This window comes from Platichthys flesus, chromosome 15 (genome assembly GCF_949316205.1).
Source record: "Platichthys flesus chromosome 15, fPlaFle2.1, whole genome shotgun sequence".
Lineage (NCBI taxonomy): Eukaryota > Metazoa > Chordata > Actinopteri > Pleuronectiformes > Pleuronectidae > Platichthys > Platichthys flesus.
Window position 1 is genome coordinate 5492078 of NC_084959.1, and position 23242 is coordinate 5515319.

Here is a 23242-nt window from a genome sequence, read left to right on the forward strand (position 1 = left end):
ACACACACACACACACACACACACACACACACACACACACACACACACACACACACACACACACACACACATTTGTCTCTTACCATCTTGGGCATCTGGTTTCCTCTGACAAACTCAATTGTAGCATGACAGTCTAGACAGTAATGGTGTTATTAGCGTTTCTACGTGCACGCAGAGCACACAGCCTGGCCAAGGCAGCCCCCTATGTACCACTGAGCTGCTGCTTTGATTGGCTGAGACTGTCAGATCCTATGATGTGGTTGAGGATGTATACGACTGGAAGGCGTCCAATCGAAGACTGTTACCATGCAGCCACGCATGCACTACATACGTGCATCTGTATACAGCGTGCAGGCAAACATGTTCCTGGAACAAAAAACATTAATCACATTCCAGATTTATTCATCCCCCTGGGGGAAATATTGCATGAACCAGCACTGCTGTTACATCACAAAGTACATATCATCGTATAACCTATACACACATATCTATCATAAGTCACTTCATGCATCCATCATTAGTCACAGCATACTATACACAATAAAAGAGGTAGACCAGGTCTTACATTCACTATGCGTACAAGGAGTTGTTAAAAAGAAAGAGAAAAAATCCTTGTGATGCGGTGAATCAATTTTTTTCAGTGTGAGAAAAGACAGCGAGGGAGTGAGATGCAGCATGTGGCAAAAATAATATAAGGGAGTAAAATATTAGGGAAAAGATTAAAAAAAATCAAGTATTTATTAATAAACTTAGTTCTTTGGCTTGAATATATTTGAACAACAATGACATCCAGATGAATACATAGAAAATATATTTTTCAGTTAGGAAATTAATTGATTTGTTACATTTTCCCATGGACGATGTAGTTATATCCCTATCTGTCTATTGGACCTTATAGATTAATTATTGTTATTATAATAAGATTATTTTGCTGTGCTTTTCTCCATAAAGAAAGTTTACCTACTTCTGTTTTTAAATAATACGACTCCTATGTACAAGCTGTTCATCCACACATGTTTTTCCCCGCAATAATAAAAACATTTCAACATAAATTGCAGAGTTATATATAAGAGTTCTCCTCTGATTACAAACCCATTGTCATTTGTTTCTATGAATTAAATAAAAGGCCTTTCTCCTCATTGCTCTATAGCCTGAATAATTTTCATTGTATTGAATCAGTTGTATCTGTGATGCAGAGTTTATCCTCATTAGTATTTCTCTGTCAACACTTTAGTACTCGAGCATTTACATTTACAACCATCCACCAGCTCCTTCCCAGTAACACCAGTGGTCTCCTCAAGTTTCTTAACGTCGATGTTAATCACCCTGACACACACACGGCTAGGCCCCGCCCCTCGCAGTTTGATCGACAGCCCTGGTCTCGAGACAGCAGGGTGGCCAGTCACGCTCTCGCCATGCAAATGAGCCGCTCGCGCCGGGCGGGTGCCCATGTGGACCAGCACCATGCCTTGTTGTTCTGAGCTCTGATTGGTCCGCCGGCGCCCGACTGCTCTTCATGCGCTGCGGGCCACGTGCGGGAGCGAAAACGCGGAGCTCGGTGCGTGGCGGGAGGATTCGGCGTCTCCCGGGGCCCTGCCGGGAACGCGACCGCAACCGTGTGCGGGGTTTGCTTCGGGAGCTCGTGAATAGACGAGGTTCCCGCTGTGACCATGAACCAGGAAGCACAGTGGAGCTCGTGAGGTTGCGAGGCTGCGGGGGAGGAACCGCGCGGGAGCGGTGCGGAGCGCCTGGTTTTGCGGGCGGCCGTAGTAACGGGGCGGGGTAGGAATCCGGGAGGGGCGGATCTTAACGAGAACACGACTCGCCTTGTTGTGTGTATTCCCGTGCTCGCATCGCCATCTTGTTGCAATCCTGTTTTTTTTTTTTTTTACGTATGCGAGGATCTACTCTCCGCTCAGACGGGTCGAAGTTTCCCCTTCATCCTCCCGGAGCAGCACAGGGGACGAGCCGCTCGGCCTGCGGAGGTGAACCGTGCACACGGCGCTTCCCAGCGGGACCTCACCCTCCCCTTGCTCGGGTCTTTTTCCTCCCTCGCTTGGTCCCGAGCCACCGGGTCGCCTGCCGCGAGGGTTTCCGCGCAATGAGCATCGACACGCTCCTGGAGGCGGCCAGATACCTGGAATGGCAGGCCCAGCAACAACAGATCGCACGTGGTAAGTGGACCAGCGGAGCGGTGCGTCGTGCTGACCGGACGTGACACCGAGCGGCGGCGGCGTGCGCTCGGGCACCGTTTCCCGTTACTACCAAACCCCCGGGCTGTCGAAGGCAACCGGGGAGGAAGCGCACGGAAGAGTGTGTAGTATGTGTTTGTGCTCCAAAAGGAAACGGGGCTCGAGTCACCGGGAATTACCGACTCATCCCCGAGCGGTGCGTTATTCGTCAGTGCACGCGCTGCTGTTGTAAAGGCGGAAACAGACGAAGTTGTTTTTCCGAACTACTTTGCGCGCTCTCGCTCGTGTGTGTTTGTGTCTCTCTCTGTGTTTGTGTGTGTGTGTAGGGAGTTCCCGACAGAGCCCGTGCACAGTTCATGTGTGGTGTCTTTGTTGTGCAGCCGCGTGCGTTCGATCCCCGTGAACTCCTCTAACTCGGTAATGGCGGACACGGTGTGATCGCAGCGCTCCGTCTGCACCGTGCCGCCCCGAGCTCCGTGGCCGTCGGGCGGCGGCAGGGCGGTGGCGAGCACCGGCGCGTCTCTTTACATAACACCGTGACACCGCGCAGCTCCCGCAACGCGCTCACTCGCTTGTGTGCGTGCACGTCTGCGTATTTATATATCAAAGTATCGATTCTCATTGTTCGGTGTCGTCGCCCCCCCCCCCCCCCCCCCCCCCCCCGATCAGAAGCCGATTAGCTGTCAATAGACATAATACTGGGGGGGGGGGGGGGGGGGGGGGTAGGGTGGGGGAGCTCTCAGTGTTTCTCCTCCTCTGATGACGTGTCAGACAAACGACCCCCCCCCCCCCTCTCCGCATACTTACCCTGCCGCGTGCTAGGATGCGCCCACATCGACCACGTGCACACCGCTCCCTCCCTCCTCGTAGATACACAACTACACACACACTCACGTACACGCCTCGTCCCCGCACCTCCCATTCAGCCTTCTGACAGTGTGTGAGAGGGGGGGGGGGAGTGGGGCAAGCCTCTTGTTCTCTCTTCCCCCCCCCCCCTCCCAAAGCCCAGCCTCTCTCAATGCGGGAGTTATGTAATTTACGTTTGCGTGTGTATGACAATCTGGGGCATGGTGTGTGTGGGTGCATGTGTGGTACATACTACAAGAGCTAGAATATAATCTGTCCTGAAACATCAGTGTCAGACTTTTATTTTCCACTGCAGCTTTTATCCCCTTTACCCGTTTTCTTTGAATTTACTCGTGTGGGGATGATTCTACAAAAAAAACATCTGGTCAATAAGAATCAACTCCCATGTCAGATACTACCTTTACTTCCCGGTTGATCCCCCCCTTCCTGAGAGAGAGAGAGCGTTTCATCAGCAGACGGACAGAGACTGTACAGCGTGTTCACTTTGCTGTGAGCTGTTCCCAAATGACCCCGGTGCATTCTTCAAACTCCAGCTCCTCTCGGCAGGAGCCACGGTGTCGCTTCGCCCCACCGCCAAAAAATCTGTGTCATGATACCGGTAGAACTGCAACGATTAGTCAGAGGATCGATGAGTTGATTCATTGATTTAGAGACGAAGCAGCACTAATTAATAAATGAATAACAGTCGAGTATAACAGTCTGCTGTGTGACTGCCGTCGGGATTATGAGGATTTAATGCTTTTCAATAATGGCTCCCTTTGATTTATTTGTGTGTTTTAATTCTAGGTTCATGTGGTTTTTTAATTTATTTTCTACTCATGCTCCATTGAATTTTTTCACTTTATTCATTCATTCATATTACACTGATTAATGAGGAAAGATGGCAGATTAATCAATAATGTAGTTGGTCTATAAGGAATATGGTCATTTCCTGTAGTGATATATATAAAAAATGATACTTTCCTGCATCACACTTGTGTCCAAAGCATAAATCTATGCTACTGGAGAACAAACTGACAAAAGCTGTGAATCAGAAACTATAGCTTGACAAGTATTATTTAAATTCTACCTCCTGCTCTTTTATAGAAGAGAACGACGCCTTTATAACAGCAACTTATTCTTTTTTGCTGTTAAATGACAGAAGGACAAATGGTGCAATATCTTCAGTCGTCTTTGATTCTATTATCATTTCTCGTCGTCACATCAAATAGAATTAAAAAGCTATTGTCGTGCGTCTCATCGTGACCACAGTGTCTCGCTGAGCAGGCCTTCTGTCTCAGTGGAACCATGGAGGTGCACGGAAGTTGTGTCATCGTTGTGTGTCTGCAGCGTCACGTAGATAATGAAATGTTACTCAACACGCAGCCGAGCACGCTGGCATGTGCTGCGTGTGTTTTCCCGGTATTTGCGGCGGTGAATGGGCTTTGTGTGTCGGCGCGGTGCGGGTTTGAGGAATCCCTGGGATCTTCTGTTTCTCAAGTCGCCGTTACCATGGTAACTGAGGGCTTTCCACATCCCTTTGAGTGTGTGTCTGTGTGTGTGTGTGTTCTGTGGGCGCAGCGTGGGAACATCTCTGCACGTGTGTGATTCTTTTCTTCAAACATATTTTTAGTTTCCTCTGCTTTTGTGTTAAATGCAACAATGCGCCACTTATATTGTGGCACGGTGGCGACTGTGGTCGACCCAGCTGAGGGGATCTGTGACATCAGTCCGCTGCTGTCAGTCAGACGGCCGTGACACAGCTCATGGGTCGGAGCATGCTCAACGCCGGACTGGTCCAATCCGAGGGGCAGACAGAGGGGGGGTTCTCTCCAGTCAAGAAAGAGATGCAGACTTTTTGTTCTCCCTACCCATTGTCTGATTCCACCGATGACATCATGCTTTGTGTGCACATGGTGTGAACATGTCCGACAAAGTAATCCTCAGTACAACGAGGAAACAGCGAAGACAGTTTACATCCTTTGCTGCACTTGGTTGTTTAAGAATAAGATGAAATTAGTATATATTGGATTTATAACATGGGATGGAAAATAAATGAAATGAAAATAAAAAATAGATTGTATTCCCAGCTGTACTGTCATCCATTTGTTTCCTAAAGTCCAATCTGTTTACTCATTTTGAGTGAATTAGTCAAATAACCTGCCCCTGTAATTTAATATAGTTAATATGTGCAGTCCTGCTCCCCCTCTAGTGATCCTCTCTACAGTGTACATATTATTGGTATTTTCCTTATGTTCTTATTGGCTTGTAAATGATTTATCACTTTTTTACTGATGCTTCCATTTTGTTATTTCTCACAGAGGAGGAGCAACGCAAAGCGAAGGAGCTCATCAACAGGGAGGCGGAGTCAAGGCGTGTGGAACTCGTGACGTCGTCGTCGTCGTCTCCGCCGGTCAGAGCCAACCACATCAGCTGGGGCGATGGCACTCACCGTCAACAGCCGCTTCACCCTCCCGCCCCGCCGCCCCTCTCCTTCCAACCTCATCAAGTTCCCATCACCATCATCCCAATGGTCCCCGTTGTCACTTCGACGCCGTCGGCCCCCCCTCTGCCTCTCCCAACGCCGATTGCTGCGGCAGCGCCGTCACTCAATGGGTCCGCGCCGCCGGTGAAGATCTCCTCCTCCCCCCCGCCGCAGCAGCAGCCGGCCTCTCGTCACCTGTTGTGCGCCCCCCAGATAAAAGTAGAGACTGGTCAGCCCCAGATAAAAGTAGAGACTGGTCAGCAGCTGATGGGAGCAAAGCCCAGCCAATCACAGCCTCAGGTTCAGATTCAGTACCCGACCTCCATCAGCGTTAATGGCTCTAGCTCTCATCATACACTGGTTCCCCATCAAGCCCCGCCCACGCCTCAGCCCCGACCGAATGGCGTGACGATGGAAGACATGAGGGGGATGGAAGGGAAGAGGAGACCAGGAGGGTCAGTTTGTCTATGTTGATCAGAGTTGATACCAGTAACTAACCAGTGCCCTCATGGTTGTGTTTGATCATTCACTCCTGTGTTTTCAGAGCGGGGACCAGAGAGGTTCACAATAAACTGGAGAAGAACAGGTGAGTCATCTTAATCAGAACTTTGTTGCACTGACCAAACAGCAGTGTTGTTTTTAGCTTTACCAACACACACATACATGTGTTTTTTGTTTTATCAAGTGTCTTAGGGAAAGGTCCTAGCATTTCCTAACACAGAGAAAACTCGACACTTGCACACCCTCACCCCTTCAGACTAATGATCGACTTACTGCCACATTGTGAATATTCTCCAAGACGACTAGCAAGTGACAACCAAATCAAAAGTGTGGGTCTTTTCTCGTTTTCAATTCTTGGCCCTCCAGGCGAGCGCACCTCAAAGACTGTTTTGAGACGCTGAAGAAGAACGTTCCAAATGTTGATGAGAAGAAAACGTCCAACCTCAGTGTTCTCCGCAGCGCTTTGCGTTACATACAGGTAAGGAGGGATTCAATACATTTCTCACAGCTCTTCCAGTTTACGTTTTCCTGCCTTTTTTCCGGGTACCACTCGCTTCTTGTTTTTCATCATCTTTGTTTTTCATCTTTCTCGAGCTCTGAGACCAGAATTCAGTGTTAAAGGCACAATGCTGCTTTTTTTTTAAGTCGGGCATTTCTTGTTTGTTTGTCTCTTGTGGCCATGAGATGACATCTGCCAAATAATGATGAATCAGTCTGTAAGAAAGTGGTGAATTGTCTGCACAGTATAATGAGATATATATCACACCTGAGCTGCTTTCAGAAAACATGCACTCAAGTGATCTCTGCAGCGGAATGTATTCATAGCGTCTTCCAGCCAAAGAATCTCCGGCTGCATCGTTCATATGTGAAAAGCAAACTCCACAGAAGGTCCAGACCCAAATGGGCAGGAATTTTGTGGATTTCATGGCTTTGTGGACTTGTTGTTGGCCTTTCGGTCAGACGTTGTGTTACTCCTTCCTGTTATCTTGTTCTGTCGGGTAACCAAGTATTAACTAACCTGAAAAGAAGATGGAGTAACATGTTTGTGTGGAAAGACTTGCAGCATTAAATAGTTGTGTAGAGAAAATAGTTCATATCAGAGAAATTGATCTGAGGGTGTAGTGGGGGAGGGGGCTGTGCAGCTCCAAGGGGGGATTCTTCAGTCCACAGAAGTAGATGAGAGGAGATTTCTGTACTCTGGCGGAATGGAATTGAGGAGCTGGATGCAGTCGTTCTGTTTTTGTGTCATGATTGAGACTTCAATGGGGAGGCAATGGAAGAAGCTAAATTAGTCTGTAAGATGGAAGAACTTCAAGATGTTGGGATCAGCCCTCAGGGAGCACAATGGGAGGATCTGAGGCGCTCGGTGACACAAGATGGTGTTTGATGCTCGGCAGATCAGAGCTGCTGGTGAGGAAATCCGTACAGCACCGTTTTTCATGTTGTAAAAAGAAATGTTATCATCCCACTCAGCAACAGCACTCAATTATTAAATAAGTGCGTCCACAGGAGGTTAATTGAACAAGTTTAAGAACTGATTACTGATTCATCAAGCAAAAAAATATTGATTATTCACAGACACAGCCTCTCAAATGTGAGTCAGAGGTCTGTCAGGCTATCAACACAATCTCCAGATCCAAATTCATTACATTCAAAATGAATCTATCTGTAATGAGAGACAGATAGAGAGACAGATAGAGAGACAGATAGAGAGACAGATAGAGAGACAGATAGAGAGACAGATAGATAGATAGATTTTTTGCGATAAATAAAATGCCATTGAGCCTCGTCCCTAAACACTGGTGACATAACTTCCTGCATCCATGTTGTGAAAAGCATATGCCCCCATTTTATCCAACTAAACCTCCAGAAATAGTTGTTATCTTTATATTTAGGCCAGTGCATTCATCGGCCTGTTTATTATAGATGAGTGAGTCGCCGCGCCTCCCCCCTCCCCCCTCTCTTTTTTCACCCTTCTCCTCTTGCTGCCTCTCGTCCCATAAGCTCAGTCCCTCTGCCTCAGCCATGTGAGATCTGAGCACATGGCTAGTGCGAGCTCGATGACGTCACCGTAGCTCCACCACGCCGACCTGCTCGACTGCAGAGAGAGAGAGAGAAAGAGAGAGAGAGAGAAAGGCAGAGAGAGACAGCGTGAACGGAGCAGGGCAGCACCACTGCCATGGTTATAACGGGGGAATACTTCAGATCAGATTTCCTTTGTCTTCCCGACCCCTGTCTGTCGCGCCCTTTTCTCTCTCTCTCTCTCTCTCTCCTCGTCCACTGTTGTCTGTACCGAACACTTGATTACCATAGCAACAGGCAGCGGGTCGTCCAGGACACTGTAGTCAGACGGTTTGTCCCCGTTTGTCTTCACAGGAAAGTGCAGATGAGGTTGTATGATGTAAAGATTAAACCAGTCAAATCCAGGTTATTGGTCATTTTGTCGATGGTTATTGATGCTTGTTGGACCGCCGGGGTCATCCAGGGCTCTCGGTGCTGTCGTCAATCCGTGTGTGTGTGTGTGTGTGTGTGTGTGTGTGTGTGTGTGTGTGTGTGTGTGTGTGTGTGTGTGTGTGTGTGTGTGTGTGTGTGTGTGTGTGTGTGTGTGTGTGTGTGTGTGTGTGTGTGTGTGTGTGTGTGTGTGTGTGTGTGTGTGTGTGTGTGTGTGAGATTAATGCAGAGACGCCCGACAGGACCAATATCATCACTCTCAAGATATTTGCACCTTTTTCATCAGGGAGTAGTTCTGATGAAAGAGGAAGAATAAAGGAGGCATAGCTGAGGTGAGGGAGGAGGGGAACAGGGGGGAAGGGTGTCCAAGGAGAGATGGATGGAGAGGAGGAAAAGGGGGAAGGGTGTGGATTGATCTGACGCACCCTACAGGCAAACATCCAGTAACGTCACCCTTTAAATATAACTACCCCCTTGTTCCTCCACCAAATTGAATAGCTCCTGATGTTATTTTATATTTCTATTTTTTTTTACAAACCTTTTTTCAAGCAGCCAGATCCTCGCAGATGAGGTTGCCAAGGAAACGGTTATGGGTGGAAGCTGTTTCCTTGGTGATATAATAATCACCAGTCACATGAGGGGTGTTGAGCTGTTATGAGCGAGTTCACCAGGTCTGAAACTGTTCAGAGGGCGCTGAGGAGAGGCGTGTGGGGCCGTCATGTGCCTGTGGAGGAAACGGCTCTGCTCAGTGAAGTGAGAGAGCGCCCTGTAGTTGGATCACATGTCCCCCGTATGCTCATTTCCTGTATCTCAAGCTTTTCTTTTCTCTCTGGGCTGCAGGAATCACTTACTCTACCCTTTTTTCCCCTCAGATTTTTAGATTTCAGTTTTGTTCAACAGCCTCTGCCCTCCTTTATCCTTTATCCACCCGTTCCCTCCCCTCCCTCCCCCTGTACCTCCCAAGTAAGCTGTGCTAATGTTCTTAGTCTGTCGTATGGTTTGTCGTTCAGGCGTCAGCTGACCCGCACAGAAACTGGGTCACAGAGATTTCGTGATGAGGCGGGGAGAGCTGTACTCTCCCTCTTTCTAAAAAATGTCGGTGTCTCTCGCTGTGTTTTTCCTCCTCGTTGCCAAATCTGCAAACACACGTGTCTCTTACAACTCTGCGGACGACAGGGCAGCGCCAGGAGTGAATGCTTTGATTCAGTTGTATGTGACTATAATCCAGTGATATAAGCATGGCCGGGTTGATGATGAATAGGTGTGATTGTTGGCAGCAGAAGACGGCAGGACGTCCACTCCAACTCCAACCCTGATTTCTCTTATAAAAACAACATGAGGTATCCAGGAAATAGGCGGAGCTGTAGATGACGCAGACAATAGCAGCATGCTTGAATTTGCAGGCCTGCCTTCCTGCTGGTGTGTGAAACTGGGATGTTGCAGAGATCATCGTGTTTCAGGGTTGTGTAAGGGAGCCAGGCAGAAAATTGGCCTCAATTCCTTTTTCCTGCCAGTGCAATGGCAGGTCCTTGAATTGTAGATATTTTAAACTAATCCTCACCTCATAGTGTGCATTAGGTTTATTCTTCATCAGTGGCCTGGATCTTTATTTACAAGAGACACACACAGGCCCTCATTTCTTACTTCCTCATTTTCCTACAAATGATTTATTGCCCTCTATCTCCTGTGTTATGCTCTTCTCTTATTTGCCTTCTTAATTTGCTCCTGCTGTTAAAACAAACTCTACACTTCCTCCATCTGTGTCGTATTAATAGTTTTTTTTTGTGTTGGGCTTTCTAAACACAGAGGGAAAAACCCACAAAGCAGCATCAATCAGGATGAATTAAATGAGCCATGACAGTTTTTACGATGATGAGAGAATCTCAGATCAACACAGGTAGATCTGAGACTGTTTTGAAACAGTGAAAAAGATGCTGTGGGAACCGACCTTATGTGAACCTTTTGTAACAGATATTCTTTCTTTCACGCATTGTTGTTTGGCCTAAGCTGAACAGAGACTTTTATCTGAGAATGTATATCCTGTGTTGTATTTCTCTCATCTTTAGAAGTGGAGGTTATAAGTGTTTTTAACCGTATTTTGTCCTCTGCTCTCTGTGTCTCCCCCGGAAGACTCTGAAGCGCAAGGAGAAGGAGTACGAGCACGAGATGGAGCGTTTGGCCAGAGAGAAGATCGCCACGCAGCAGCGGCTGGCCGAGCTGAAGAACGAGCTCGGCCAGTGCATGGACGTCACGGAGGTCGACAAGGTCCTGCGACAGACCATTCAGCCGGAGGACGACCAGGCCTCCACGTCCACTGCATCAGGTACAGTGACGATGCAACAGCTAGAGTCGATACTCTTACACAGAACCAACCACAACAAGTACATTTTGAATAGCTGCGGAGGCACGGGAGAGATAGATGGTTAGAGTCTCTTGGCTGGGGTTGGGTATCGTTTGGATCATTTCCAATACCGGTGTTTTTCTAGTTCCTCCCTTTACAAGGAAATTGTTGGCAAACATTTACTGCACGTCCTGGTGTCAGAATGCTTTCACAGTCACACTTTCCACCGTTAGGCTTCAGGCATTTTGTTGTTGAGGCTAACGTAATGTGTGCTTCCACCAGAGTTAAGTGAAATGATAACTAGGCACGTGCAGTGATGGTTATGTTGCCGGTAAGCAGGAAGACTATTTCAGTGCAAAGCCCTGGCACCGAAATCTGCGCTGCGATCCGGTCCCTGGATTTCGGTACCCAACCCGGCTCTCAGTGGAAATTATATTTCATAAATATTAATGTTCACACAGAGGACAGGGAGCTGTTTTCTTGCATCATGACATGATGGCTGACAGGTCTCCTCTCTGCTTTACAGAAGGAGAGGACAACTTTGAGCAGGACATGGACGAGGATGTCTCCGCTCCTCCTGCTGCAGCACTCCTGACCAAACCAGCTCCTCCCATCCTACATGCCCAGCCGCTCCTCGCCCCTCACCTGTCCATCCAGCACACCGCCCTGCCTTTGTCTGGAGTCCTGACCACGCCCTCCCCCTCAGGTCCCTCTCCTCATCATGCCATCGCTCCGGCCCCAGGTCCGCCCCCCCATCCGCACGCTCATCACATTCAGCCCCCGGTTCTGCAGGTCCAGCCCACCGTCATCGCTCATGCCGCCGTCTCCCACCCTTCGGTCATCCAAGCTGTCAATCACACACTGCCAGCCAATCACAAGCACCTCACACACATTGCCCCGTCACCCGGCCCCACCGCCTGTACCCCGCAGCCATTAACGGCAGCTCCAGCCAGCCACCAACATATAACCGCCCAGCCCATCGGACATATCACCGTCCACCCGGTGGCTCACCTGGGAGCTCCACTGCCATCCCACCTCCCGACTCTTTACCCCCAGGGTGTGTCTGTCTCCCAGCCCACCATGGTGGGCCACATCACTCACACCTTCACCCATCACACTCTGCCGCATGTCCAGGCTAATCCTCAGGCTCACACTAACGGAGCCCAGGTAAACAGCGCCACCATGGTGAGCCAGGGGGGCTCGTTAGGGAAACCCACAGCGGTGCTGGCCCCCCACCCCCAGCTGGTTGGACAGGCGTCCGTCCTAAACCCTGTCACAATGGTTACAGTCCCAACGTTCCCTGTCAGCACTCTCAAACTGGCCTGAAAGATAAAAAAAACTAAAACGTTGGGTCGGACTGAAGGAGAGAAAGATTCAGAACTTCTGGATAAGTTGTCACACTCCAATCTATAACCAAGAGTCTCTGACAGACATGAGTTCACGAAAACATCATCAGCTGTTTTTTGGACAAACTCGTGACAAATATCTCCCGAGATATTTCGTTCCCAGCTCTGTTAGTTGGTGAACAATAGGACTAAAGCAGAGTCAGGGGGTCCGGCCATTGTTTATGAGAATGCGACTGACATTTGTCTCCGCTGCAAAGACAGGAACTCTTGTTTTCCCTTCCTTCCTTTCTTCCTCTGCCTTCTTCTCTACTTCCTTCCCTCCTCTCCTCCCTTTACAACAAGAAGCACTAACACGATAAGCTCAGTTCACACTCAGGCATCAAGGATTTACCTTAAACTCTTCATTCACCCGTCGAGGGACAACGCACGAGCGAGAGACGGCAGTTTGTCGTTTTGGCTGTTGTCATGGTGGGACAGTATGTGCCCGTTTTGTATTTGTGTGATCTCAATGTCATGTGGGACGTCGTTGGAGAATAATGTCACTGACTGGTTTGAGAGCAGCTCAGTGGTCTCACTTGTAAATTGGACACAGAGTGTGAAGTTGACCACATCACACACAAAAGTTAGAGCAACACTAAGCAACGTTATACCTAAAAATAGCAGCTTCATTCAAAGGGGTCACGGTTCGCTGACTTTGAATAGATAGACAATGTTTCTCCCCCCCCCCCCCCCCGAATGACCGGTTTTGCGCTATGTAACTGGTGAGCGTGTACGATCTCTTCTGAGAAGTGTGGAACAGACACAGATTCAATTGTCAGAATCAGGTGCAGCGAGTTGAAGAGTAAAGCTGAACTGTAGCTCAGTTAAAAAGATGAAGAAGTTATCAAAAACCAGAGTTTAGCGCCAATATTCAGCAGCAAACTTTTAGAATATGAAGAAATCTCAACTGAATTTGGTGGATTTGTTACAGCTGCAACTATTCCGGTTCATGAAGCTGAGGATCATGGGTAATATCCCCTGCTCAGTTGCGTTTCAGGTCACTGAGTAGAGTTACAGTTTAGTTTCCTCTACGTGAAAACCTCTTAATCACTCTGGCTGTGGCTGTAGGGGGCGCTGGGGCTCAGTAAAAGTTACTTAGTGTTGCTTTAAATAGAGTTAAATCATGAAATCTTAATGACAGTCAAAGAAAAGTTCCTCATTTACATTGCTTGAATTGTTGTCACCCCTTTGCTTTCGCCTACGATCTTAGTACAGAAGTATAGAACTTGTTGCAGGAGGTTGGTCATCTCAAGCTTCCTCCAAATGAAGGTTCCTCTCCATTTCCCCTGTAAAGTAGCTACAGAGTGAACAGCAGGTGGGGATGCTTTAATTAAATTTGAACCAATCTGCAGCTAAAAAATACACAACCTCGTCTTCTTTGTGTGAGGTTTCTGTCCTGCTGTCAGCTTCTGGTGGCTTGAGTGGAGAGTCTGACACAGTGGAGTGTCCCCCCGCTGATGAGGTGCAGGTTTAAAGAGGAGGAATTGAGGCTTTGGTGGCTCAGGTCGCTCACACAGACGGACAACAGGGCCGACATTGAATTTCAACCAAAACACAGAATCATGGGTCATAAAACACATAAAGGGTTAGGGTTCAATTTTCAGTGAGATTTTTTGCTTATTGCCTTGATTCATGCAACCAGTCAAATGTACATTGATGCTTCACTGCACTACCTGTCCCAAAGTGAAAAGAGGGTCAGAATTATATATCAGCTGTTTTCTACAGGATTTTGAAAGCTTCGTGAGAATGTTAAAGTCTTCTGGACATATTTTACTGTCCGATTGATTTAATCAGTGCTGTTCTAAACCAAACAAAGGCCTGTCACGGATTGAAGCCGACATGGCAAGGTTTTAACACATCAGATGATTGCTGACTTTAATTTGAAAAAGACGGCCAAGGAAATGAAGACGTTCACACAACCATGTTACTGCTCTCAAAACCTTCAGCGACAGGTTTCCTCATGATGTTCCTCTAACACACCGCACAGCAATACGGGTTCCATCCTCTATTCTCTCTAATGCAACAGCTCCCTCTGCTGCCTCCCTCTGGACCTCATTCTGACGTCACACACATACACACACACAACACAAACTTCCTGCACAACCTGGACTACACACTTCCAGTGTAACACCTCAGTCGTTGTCCCTGAAAACAGTCGAACGTTATCCTGACTGGTGCTTTGTGCTGTGTTACATTTAACACCGCACATAACATTGGCCACATGATAAACTGCAGTGGAGACTGAGAGGAATCACAGAAAATAGATTTTTAAAGCCTAACCTCAAAGTTTGGATACAGCACAAAAATATTAAGTTGAAAATCAGTTTGCATTTTTTTCCACTCCAATGTTTTATAAACGGACATCAAGCTGAATCCTCTGCTCCGGTCCAGAAAATCAGTTTCTATATTTCAAAATGGAAAATGGGTTGTGTCACACACTTTCTTTGTGTGTCTGTGTGTGTGTATGTATGTGTATGTTCAAGGTCCCACTCAAACAGCTCGTGGCTCCACAGCCTTCTTCTCAGCCTACACGTGTCACATCATCAGATCTCCCACCAGTGTGTGGATCTGCTCTTTGCCTCTTCTGCTGTTTCTCAATGTTGCGTCTGTACATGTGAGTGTATTCAATGTTTTATATTCTGTACTATAGTTAATCCTATTGTACCTGTAGCATGGCTCTGTTTCTTTGGTTATACAGTTTGCCCTGTGCATGAAAGAGTGCGCGTGTGTGTGTGTAGCAGGCAAGTTATTTTTGTACACAGAGGTGATTTATGGTATGAGCCCGTCTGGGTGATGTGGTGTGTGCCTATACTCAGTTTTCCTGAACACTGTGACAACTCTGGCGAAACACGTCCGCACTGAGCGAATGGAAGAGACAAAGATTTACTGTCCTACATGTTTTCTTTTCTTTTTTCTGTTGGTTTGTTTTTTTCAAAGTTTTTCCATTTTGTGAGGTGGACTGAGTCGCGCGGGAGTGAAAAAAAGAAAATGACAAAAAAAGTTGTTGTTGCTCTTTTTCTTGACAACAAACTGATGTCTAATATTCAATTTGAGTTTTGTAATATTTGTATGTATGTATGAAAGTTTTGTAAATTTGTGATGGTATGCACGTTTTGGCATATGAGTGTATGTATCTTACAATTTGAAATGCTTGTTTCTTTGTTTGTTTTTTTGCATGTAGATTGCCGTTTAGGTTCATTTTGTTTAAAGGTTTTGTTTTCATGTTTATTTTCGGGACCATGTACAATACTGTATAACGTGGGCAGGATCTTGGACCTCATGCTACATTGATATTATATATGAATATAAAAACAAGTTTTCCCTATGGAGAAAGTTTTAAGTTATATATCGCCTGTACACTCTGGGCTGCCTTTTAGATCTATCTGTCCACTGTTTAAGATAACAATGATGATAATGGATAAAACATATTAATGAAGAATTATGCTGATGAAATAATAAAGATTCTTAATAAATCTTATTACATTTACAACACAACTTGCTCCTGTGTTTATTGGTCGCGTGAAAAAATATATACAAACAAAACTTCCTTACATTACAGACAAATTGAGAGATAAAAAAAAAACATTCACAAGTTACAAAAACCTTGAAAATGCAGTTTACGTGTTACAAACACAATATCACCACAATGTCCACTAGATGGCAGCACTATACAATTATCAAAGATACTAACTGATTAGCTGTGCTACTACATTAGTAAAACCAGAATGGCTGCCAAGGCTCCACAATTTCCTTAAATTCTATCAAGCTGCACCAAATTTCACAAACTCCAAACATATGGCTGATTATTTTCATCATATTTCCACAAATCAATTTCTTGGACTTTGGTGAAAATGTTGAAAAATGCCTCTTGCTATGATAAAGAAGGGAAATTCCTGGATTTGCCCCCTGATCTGGGTCTTCGTCAAAATCTGATGCGTTCTTCCTCAAACCTTTAATCCGTCCTGTAGTTTGTTTGGTAATCTTGCTTACAAACAAACCAACCAACAAACAAATGGACGACGGTGAAAACAAAACCTTCTTGGTGACGACAGAATGAAACTGTTGACTCATAGTGAAACTTCCAGATTAGATAAATCCCCCTATGAGCTGCTGAAGTGCTCTTGAACACCACACTGAGCCTGTGGCTGCTCCTCATGCTTCTCCTGACATCACAAAGAAGAAATCGAACAGAGCTCATGTGTCTGTGTTGTGTCCTTATTCAGAGTTGGAAGTTTTCACAGTTGAGTTCTCTGACTTGTCCAGATTACGTTTGGTGACATGAGTCTTTTTCAAAGCTCAAGCGTCTTCTATTTATCTGGAGCTGTTTTCAAAGCAACAAACCTTAAGTGCATCTTATTGATGTTTAACTTCTTCATGGCCAAAGAGTTTCAAGTTGAATTTGATGGACAAAGAAATATTTAGATATAATTGTCTGGTTTTCTTGAAGATATGATTAAAGTGTTGGGTTTGAGAACACGCAGCTTATCGACAAGTCATTATAATCTGTTGGTGGAACTATCACAATTTAAAAGCCTCTATTTATACATAATAAAATATAAAGCAAAATATAAGGAAAAGGAAATCGGACAATTAACAGATAAATGAAGCTATTTCACATTCTTTCATGTCAAATTAGGAATCTGTCATTTGACCACAAAAACATATTAAAGATTTCGCAGAAGTCACTTTCAATTCGAAGCTATTTTTTTTACGAGATTTTAGTTTTATTTTAAAAAGCAGGTTTATAGTAATCACTTCTGTCTCGTGCACGCCCACTGGGGAAAACCGCACTATTCATGCATTGTCCTGGAGAACAATAATCAGACAAGGCTCTGAATGTCATGTGGCTCGCTTCCTGTTCTGACATCACATTCTATAAACGGGGGCTGTCTCTGTCTTCCTGTTCGCTGCTGGTCCGTCTCCTCGCCCAGGGACTCGTGGGAGGATCAGCAGCCGCCTCTGTGACTGTGCTGCATCTGCTCCTGAATCCTTTCAAACACCTCCTGCATCCTCCTCAGCTACAGACACCGACAAATAAAGGAGTAGATCAGGGTTCGATCGCATTTGTCAGTGAGTGAGTCAGTTAGTGAGAAAAAAAACAAATGTACCTCTTCGTCTTTCTCAAAGATGAGTCTTTCCTTCTCACTGTCAACGGCGGCGAGCGGCAGAGGGAAGTTGTCCTCGCTGCCTTCTTGAAACTTCTCACGCAAACTAAGACACACACAGACAAAGAAGAAGAACAAAATCTGCGTAAACATCTATTGTATGTTTCATTTTTACACACTTTTATTTAAAAATGTTCTGAAACATCATAACTGAGAGTGTAAGACAAGGCCTGAAGAGATCTTTAAATGATTTATATATGATATGGAAAAATCAAGCTTAAGAAATTACCCATTCCTTCACAATTGGGATTTTAACAATGTGTTAAATAAGCCATTACAGATGTAGTGAAAGACCATTTCATGTACCAATTTAATGTGGCCGGTTTCTACACTTTCTTTCTGCCAGAATGGAAAAGAACATTAAAATACAAATCTCTCTCCTCCAGGAAGCTACAGTTTAAGAGGCAACAACAAAGTACTGGAAGCTCAGTGACTCAAACAGTGGACGTGTAGTTGTCCTGCCTCCACCCACCTGCGTTGCTTCTCCTGCACCACCATGCGCGTCATGTTCTGGATGCACTGCGCTCGGTAGTTCTCGTAGTGCGACTCCCGCGTCACGTCCTTCAGGTCCTGCATGTGCGTCCTCACCAGCATGTTCCTCAGCAACAGGAAGTCAGAGTGAGCCGGGTTCTCCACTGTGATTGGAACAACAGGACAACATGTTGCTGGATCACACTGGTTTTGATTGTATTTTCAACAGGACAACAGCAATGAGATCAACAGCTGTGAAGGGGCTGAACATTCACAGAAACATGACGATAATGTGACTGAAGAAATTCCTCTAAGGGTTCTTGAGACATTGTGTTGACAAAAACTAAGATCATGGTTTGTGAGGTCACTGAGACATTGCATTCCAACCTTCTACCACCAGAATCTAATTAGTTTAAGTGAAAAGTTTTACCAAATTTGAAGAAATTCCCTTCAGATGTTCCTGAGGTATTAAGTTCATAAAGCAAAATATTTGATTAGTGATGTCACAGCAGCCGTAACCTTTGACCTTCAACCACTAAAATACAATCAGTTCATCCGTGAGTCCAACAAAACAATTTCCTTGGGCTGTCCTTGAGATATCGTGGTCATTGATTGGGACGGACAACCCGATGACATCATGTCTCCATGATGATTGTCACTGGTGTATATGATTGTGTGTTTTACCTTCGACCACCCCCCAGGGATACAGACGACCTCTGAATCTGCGACCTTTACTCTCCACTTGAACGTTACCCCCGATCACTGCAAACGGGATGCTGTCCTGCAGAGAGAAGGAGAACCAATGAGCTGTCAGTCCCGAGGGGGATCCATCAACTCATTTATAACATGAGAAATGAACCAAAGAACCTTGAGGAGCTGGTCGTGCGTCTTAAAGTCTTCGTCCTCGTCTGAATCACACTCTGGAAACTGGTAGATGTTGATGCCAAACTGCTTCATCTCTTCTTGGATCTTGAGTCCATGGAGACAAAAACAAAAACAAGATTTAGAGCGATTGTCTTTCATGTGACTGAAACTTAAGACAACGTGAGATCTCGTACCTTCCTCTTCTTCCTGCAGATCTCTGCTTGTGTCAGACTGTCGGCTTTGGCCAATATTGGAACTATGTTGACTTTTTCGTGGATGGCCTTCATGCACTCAACGTCCAGAGGTCGAAGGCTGATGGGAGGAAAACACATAAATGCGTACATACAAAAATATACCCAAAAGAACAATTTCTATGTCAGCCACATGTGCACAAGACAAACACCAGGATGTCAGTGTACCCGTGGCCGAAGGGCGAGATGAAGTAGAGGCAGCAGTGAACTCTGTTGTCCTGGATGTTTCTTCTGTTCAAGCCGCTCTCATCTCTGAAGTACTTTTCAAACTGCTCGTCGATGTAGTCCTCTATCTGCCTCCAGCTGATGCAAACACATAAACTCTGAGTGAGTGAAACAGCAACAGAGACGTCCACAAACAGGGCAGGCAAGGAGGTACTTCATTTCGGGCTGTGAGCTGAGAGGGGGGGCCCCTGAGAACAGGCGATTACATTAGTTCACAGCAAAGAAAATCTTTGAGAACCCTAGTAAATTTGATCATCGGGTTTTTCTTCCTGCGACATCTTCTATACGCCTGTAGCCTCTGACTAACTCTTCAACTCTCTCCCCAAAAAGACTGTGTCCATGTCACACCTGAACGTTTGACGTAGGCTCCCCCAGGTCTGTCTTGTCTGGGGCCCCAATCCCTTAAAACACTCCTGGCCAAGAACTGATATGACCGATTTCAAAATAAAAGCATATTTTGTGTCCTTGTGTTGCCTTGGAACCAGTTAAATAAAGAAGCAGTGATTCATGACTGGGTTTTGACCTGGAGAGAGATGCGGACCTACCTTTCTGAGTTGTTGACGGCGTCTCCGAACCCGGGCGTGTCTATGATGGTGAGCCTCAGTTTGATTCCTTTCTCCTCGATGCTGACGGTGTGTTTGGTGATGTCGACTGTCTGACCGATTCGTTCTGCAGACAAACACACAAGTGCAACGTAAGTCGTGCCTGCCTCAATGACAGCTGATGACGTGAACCTGTCCCACATGCAAGTGATACGTGAAGTAGCCTCACCTTCAGCATTAGGAACCTTCCTGTCTTTGTAGAGGTCAGTGAGGAACAAACTGTTGATCAGGGTTGATTTCCCGAGGCCGGACTCTCCTACAGAGGGAACAAGAGAGACACTATTAGACCCAGATTCAAAACAACACATCCACGTGTTCTTGTTCACTCTTAAAATCAGATGACACAACACAACAGCAACCTGACAAATCAGCAGTGATGTCTCTGATCTGACCAGAAACGTTCTTGATCTTTCTACAAGATGGTGGTTTTTGTAATGTGTGTGTTTTCAGGGGGGGGAGAGATGCTACATTCAGTCTTGATACTATCTTCAGTCAGTCTTAAAACCAGTCTCTCACTGAGAGGACACACAGAAAGGGACTGACCTGCCACCATGAGTGTGAACGTGAAACCTTTCTTCACAGTTTTTCTGTGAACCTGGTTGGGCAACGTGGCAAATCCCACATACTCCTTGTCCTGATCCTGCTGACAGAAATGGATTTAATAGATGAACTCAACTACTTTGCTCAAAACATCATAGTAAAAACTTGTTTTGATTTCATTCTAAGTAAATCACAGGTGAAAATGTTACCTGATGTGTGATGTGTAATATTAAAAATGATCAATAATTAAAATGTGTCTTGATGTCCCCTGTGATGCTGCAGCCTTAGAAGTAGGTTTACTCAATGACCATCAGTCGCATCAGTCTTTATCAGCGAGAGTGGACTTTGACGGCAGAACAGAGACTTGTCGAGAACTTGTTAACCACATTGACCAGCAGCTCTGGTTTGAAATTGAAAGCAGGTGTCTGACTTATGAGAGACTTGTCAAGAGGATGAGAACTGTATATTTGACAGTGTGGGTCAGGGTGTGGTGATCAAATTAAAGGTTGTGTGATTTTTCTGCTGCATTCAGGTATATTCTGATTTGATTTTGTATTTGGGATTTAAAACGTTCATGGTGGGTTAGGGTTAAATATGCTGTTTTTTTTTTTCAATCACCAAATGCCCTAAAAAAGAACTAGATCACAAGGCAAACATCACAACTGTAATCTTAGACACTAACAGATAATAACACACACACACAGTAATGACACACACAGGTAAAAGCACACAGAACACACCTCTGGAGAGTCATAGGGGTCAAAGCGTCCCCACGGACTGTGTGGACGGGAGACCGAGCTGCCCGTAGAGTCCAGAGACGTCTGAGAGACGAGCTGCTTCCTCAGCGGCAGGGACTGAAACCCGGAGTCCACTCCTGCACGGTGTGGTCTCTGAGGGGCCGTTGGAGAATCGGAGGTGGGGTGGCAAGGGATGGGACGGGCAGGAGGAGGGGTCCCGGGAAGGCTGGGGCGTCTCCCGTTGGTTGTGGCACGGGGTCCCTCAGCCCCGTGGTTCACTGACATCTGGTGACCTGGTTCCTGGTGCTGATCGCCCACCTGAGAGACGCCAGGCAGGTCCCTCATGGCGAAGGGAAACTGAGTGTCCTCCTGATCGTCAATGGACAGACTGGAAAACTAGGACGAGACAGCAGAGCTACTTAGTCATGTTTGTACAATCAAAACTAAAAAAAGAAATGAGAAACCCTGTGACACAACATAAAGGAATATTTGGGGTTGAAATTTAAAATAACACGTTTGTGGCAAAACTTGATATTGAGGGAAAAGAATCACCATCTTTCCCCTGAACTGTTGTGTAGGACACTTATAGATAGTTTTATTTATTTCACATTAAACATATAGTCCCTTGAATAAACATGACGTGATAAGTTTTCTGTTGCAGTGCAGCTACACCCTTTCTTCACTGATTAACTGTGACCTGCGATCCCTTTATAGTATTACAGAGGCCCTCATCCATCTGTCCAGCGATGGGGGAGACACACACAACAGTCAGTGCTGATCTGCAGGTTCACAAACACGAGGGTCAAACTGGAGGTATTGACTTCACTCAAGTCTTTTGTTTAAGGGGGGGAATATTTCATTGTCACACTTCTGTAGACAAAGCAAGTGGATGAAAATAGTCACGAGGGTAACAAGTCTCTGTCTGTTTTTTATGCTCTCGTCTTTTTTTCCAAGGCCTCAGTCCACACCTGCCTTGGTAATTTCCTCACAGGAGATACACATCGCACACTATCCTGAGTCCTCTTTTGGTCCCGGTCTGAAGGCAGCACAGCCCTCACTGCTGCTGGTGGCCTGAGCAGGTTGGGTTTGGCACCCCTCTACCTGTCAGCTCTCATTACCCACAAACCTTTGCAATGGAGCTTAACCCAGCTTAACGCTCTGTCAGGGTGGGGGGAAGTTGGAGATTACACACACACACACACACACACACAAACACACACATTTGCACAAGCTATTAACACTTTGATTAAAGAATATTCCACAAAGTTTTCCTACCTCTGATAAGGTTGCAGCTTTTTTGCGAGGAGAGCGTGAATAAAAAAAATATGTGGGTAAAAAATGATGCTTTGTAATATCATAAAAATACAAAAGGGCTTGATGCATAAGCTGGATATTAAGAACAGAAATGGCTGTTAATTCACTTTTGCCAAATAAATCCAAGAATACATTTAACTAATAAAAGTTAGGAATTACGTACTAATACAAGTAAATACAACTTATAAATAATATTAAGCACTTTATGTTTAAAACAGTAGAAATAAACACTAATGGCTTTTAACTCTTTATCCTTTAGTTTGAATATATCACTTAAATCCTGTAGGAATACCACAGGCTGCTCTATTGTTTTTACACCGGGCTGAGAAATCTGATTTCCTCAAGCTGTTGGTAAATTCAGTAAAACAATGAAGCAGAGGTGTGTGTGTGTGTGTGTGTGTAATTGCTTGTGTTCAGTGTAGTTGTGGACGTACCTTTCTTATGGTTGCGGAACCTGACCGGAGAGGACATGTGCTGCATGCTGCTGCTCGTTCTCCCTGGATAAGTTACACAGTGACCACACAACAACAACTACACAAGAAGTGATCAAATGTGCCATATGGTGTGCGTGTGTGATCACTGCTGCTCCATGTGTTGGACTGAGCTCAGGCTGCAGCTTGCTCACTGGTGATAATGTGGTACAGTGTGGAGGACAGAGAAACAACAACAACAACAACAACAACAATAATAATAGTTAAGTACATTTCCAAATGATAGGTTATATTCTAGCTTGAGGCTCATTTTAACATGAATGGGATAAATACAGTGTCTTGAGTAATTATTCAGACCCCTTCACTTTATGCAATTTAATATGTTGCAGGTTTAAATTCAAAAGTGAAATTTGCAAAAGTCACAATGACAAAGTGAAAACA

General features: G+C 45.6%; 2 protein-coding genes across 5 annotated transcripts; one reads left to right on the top strand and one right to left on the bottom strand.

Moving 5' to 3' along the window:
- The first annotated feature begins 1820 nt into the window (after window positions 1–1820).
- mntb (MAX network transcriptional repressor b) lies at window positions 1821–15696 on the top strand. Its single transcript, XM_062405660.1, has 6 exons — window positions 1821–2174; window positions 5360–5978; window positions 6068–6109; window positions 6391–6502; window positions 10606–10798; window positions 11343–15696. Exons 1-6 carry the CDS (start codon window positions 1895–1897, stop codon window positions 12140–12142), a joined length of 2046 nt encoding a protein of 681 aa, XP_062261644.1. The 5' UTR covers window positions 1821–1894; the 3' UTR covers window positions 12143–15696.
- Window positions 15697–15705: 9 nt separating this feature from the next.
- septin4a (septin 4a) lies at window positions 15706–22945 on the bottom strand. Of its 4 annotated transcripts, none has more exons than XM_062405664.1 (13): window positions 22805–22945; window positions 22332–22348; window positions 21060–21452; window positions 20323–20422; window positions 19949–20035; window positions 19723–19846; window positions 19121–19255; window positions 18896–19013; window positions 18705–18806; window positions 18522–18618; window positions 17839–18001; window positions 17310–17412; window positions 15706–17219 (listed from the first exon to the last, which is right to left on the bottom strand). In XM_062405664.1, exons 1-13 carry the CDS (start codon window positions 22848–22850, stop codon window positions 17148–17150), a joined length of 1557 nt encoding a protein of 518 aa, XP_062261648.1. In that variant the 5' UTR covers window positions 22851–22945; the 3' UTR covers window positions 15706–17147. The 4 variants fall into 4 exon arrangements, with proteins under 4 accessions (XP_062261648.1, XP_062261649.1, XP_062261647.1 ...); XM_062405665.1 differs by having other exon boundaries at window positions 20323–20419; window positions 22805–22944; XM_062405663.1 differs by having other exon boundaries at window positions 19723–20035; window positions 20323–20419.
- Between the last annotated feature and the right edge of the window lie 297 nt (window positions 22946–23242).

Excerpts from the sequence above, each read along its gene's own strand:
- mntb (XM_062405660.1), top strand. The coding sequence starts at position 1,895 with ATGCGAGGATCTACTCTCCGCTCAGACGGGTCGAAGTTTCCCCTTCAT. Across the intron at positions 6,110-6,390 it reads AATAAACTGGAGAAGAACAG|GCGAGCGCACCTCAAAGACT; the intron begins GTGAGTCATCTT and ends TTGGCCCTCCAG. Across the intron at positions 6,503-10,605 it reads GCGCTTTGCGTTACATACAG|ACTCTGAAGCGCAAGGAGAA; the intron begins GTAAGGAGGGAT and ends CTCCCCCGGAAG.
- septin4a (XM_062405662.1), bottom strand. The coding sequence starts at position 22,850 with ATGCAGCACATGTCCTCTCCGGTCAGGTTCCGCAACCATAAGAAAG. Across the intron at positions 18,807-18,895 it reads TCTGCAGGAAGAAGAGGAAG|ATCCAAGAAGAGATGAAGCA; the intron begins GTACGAGATCTC and ends CATGGACTCAAG. Across the intron at positions 18,619-18,704 it reads CGCACGACCAGCTCCTCAAG|GACAGCATCCCGTTTGCAGT; the intron begins GTTCTTTGGTTC and ends TTCTCTCTGCAG.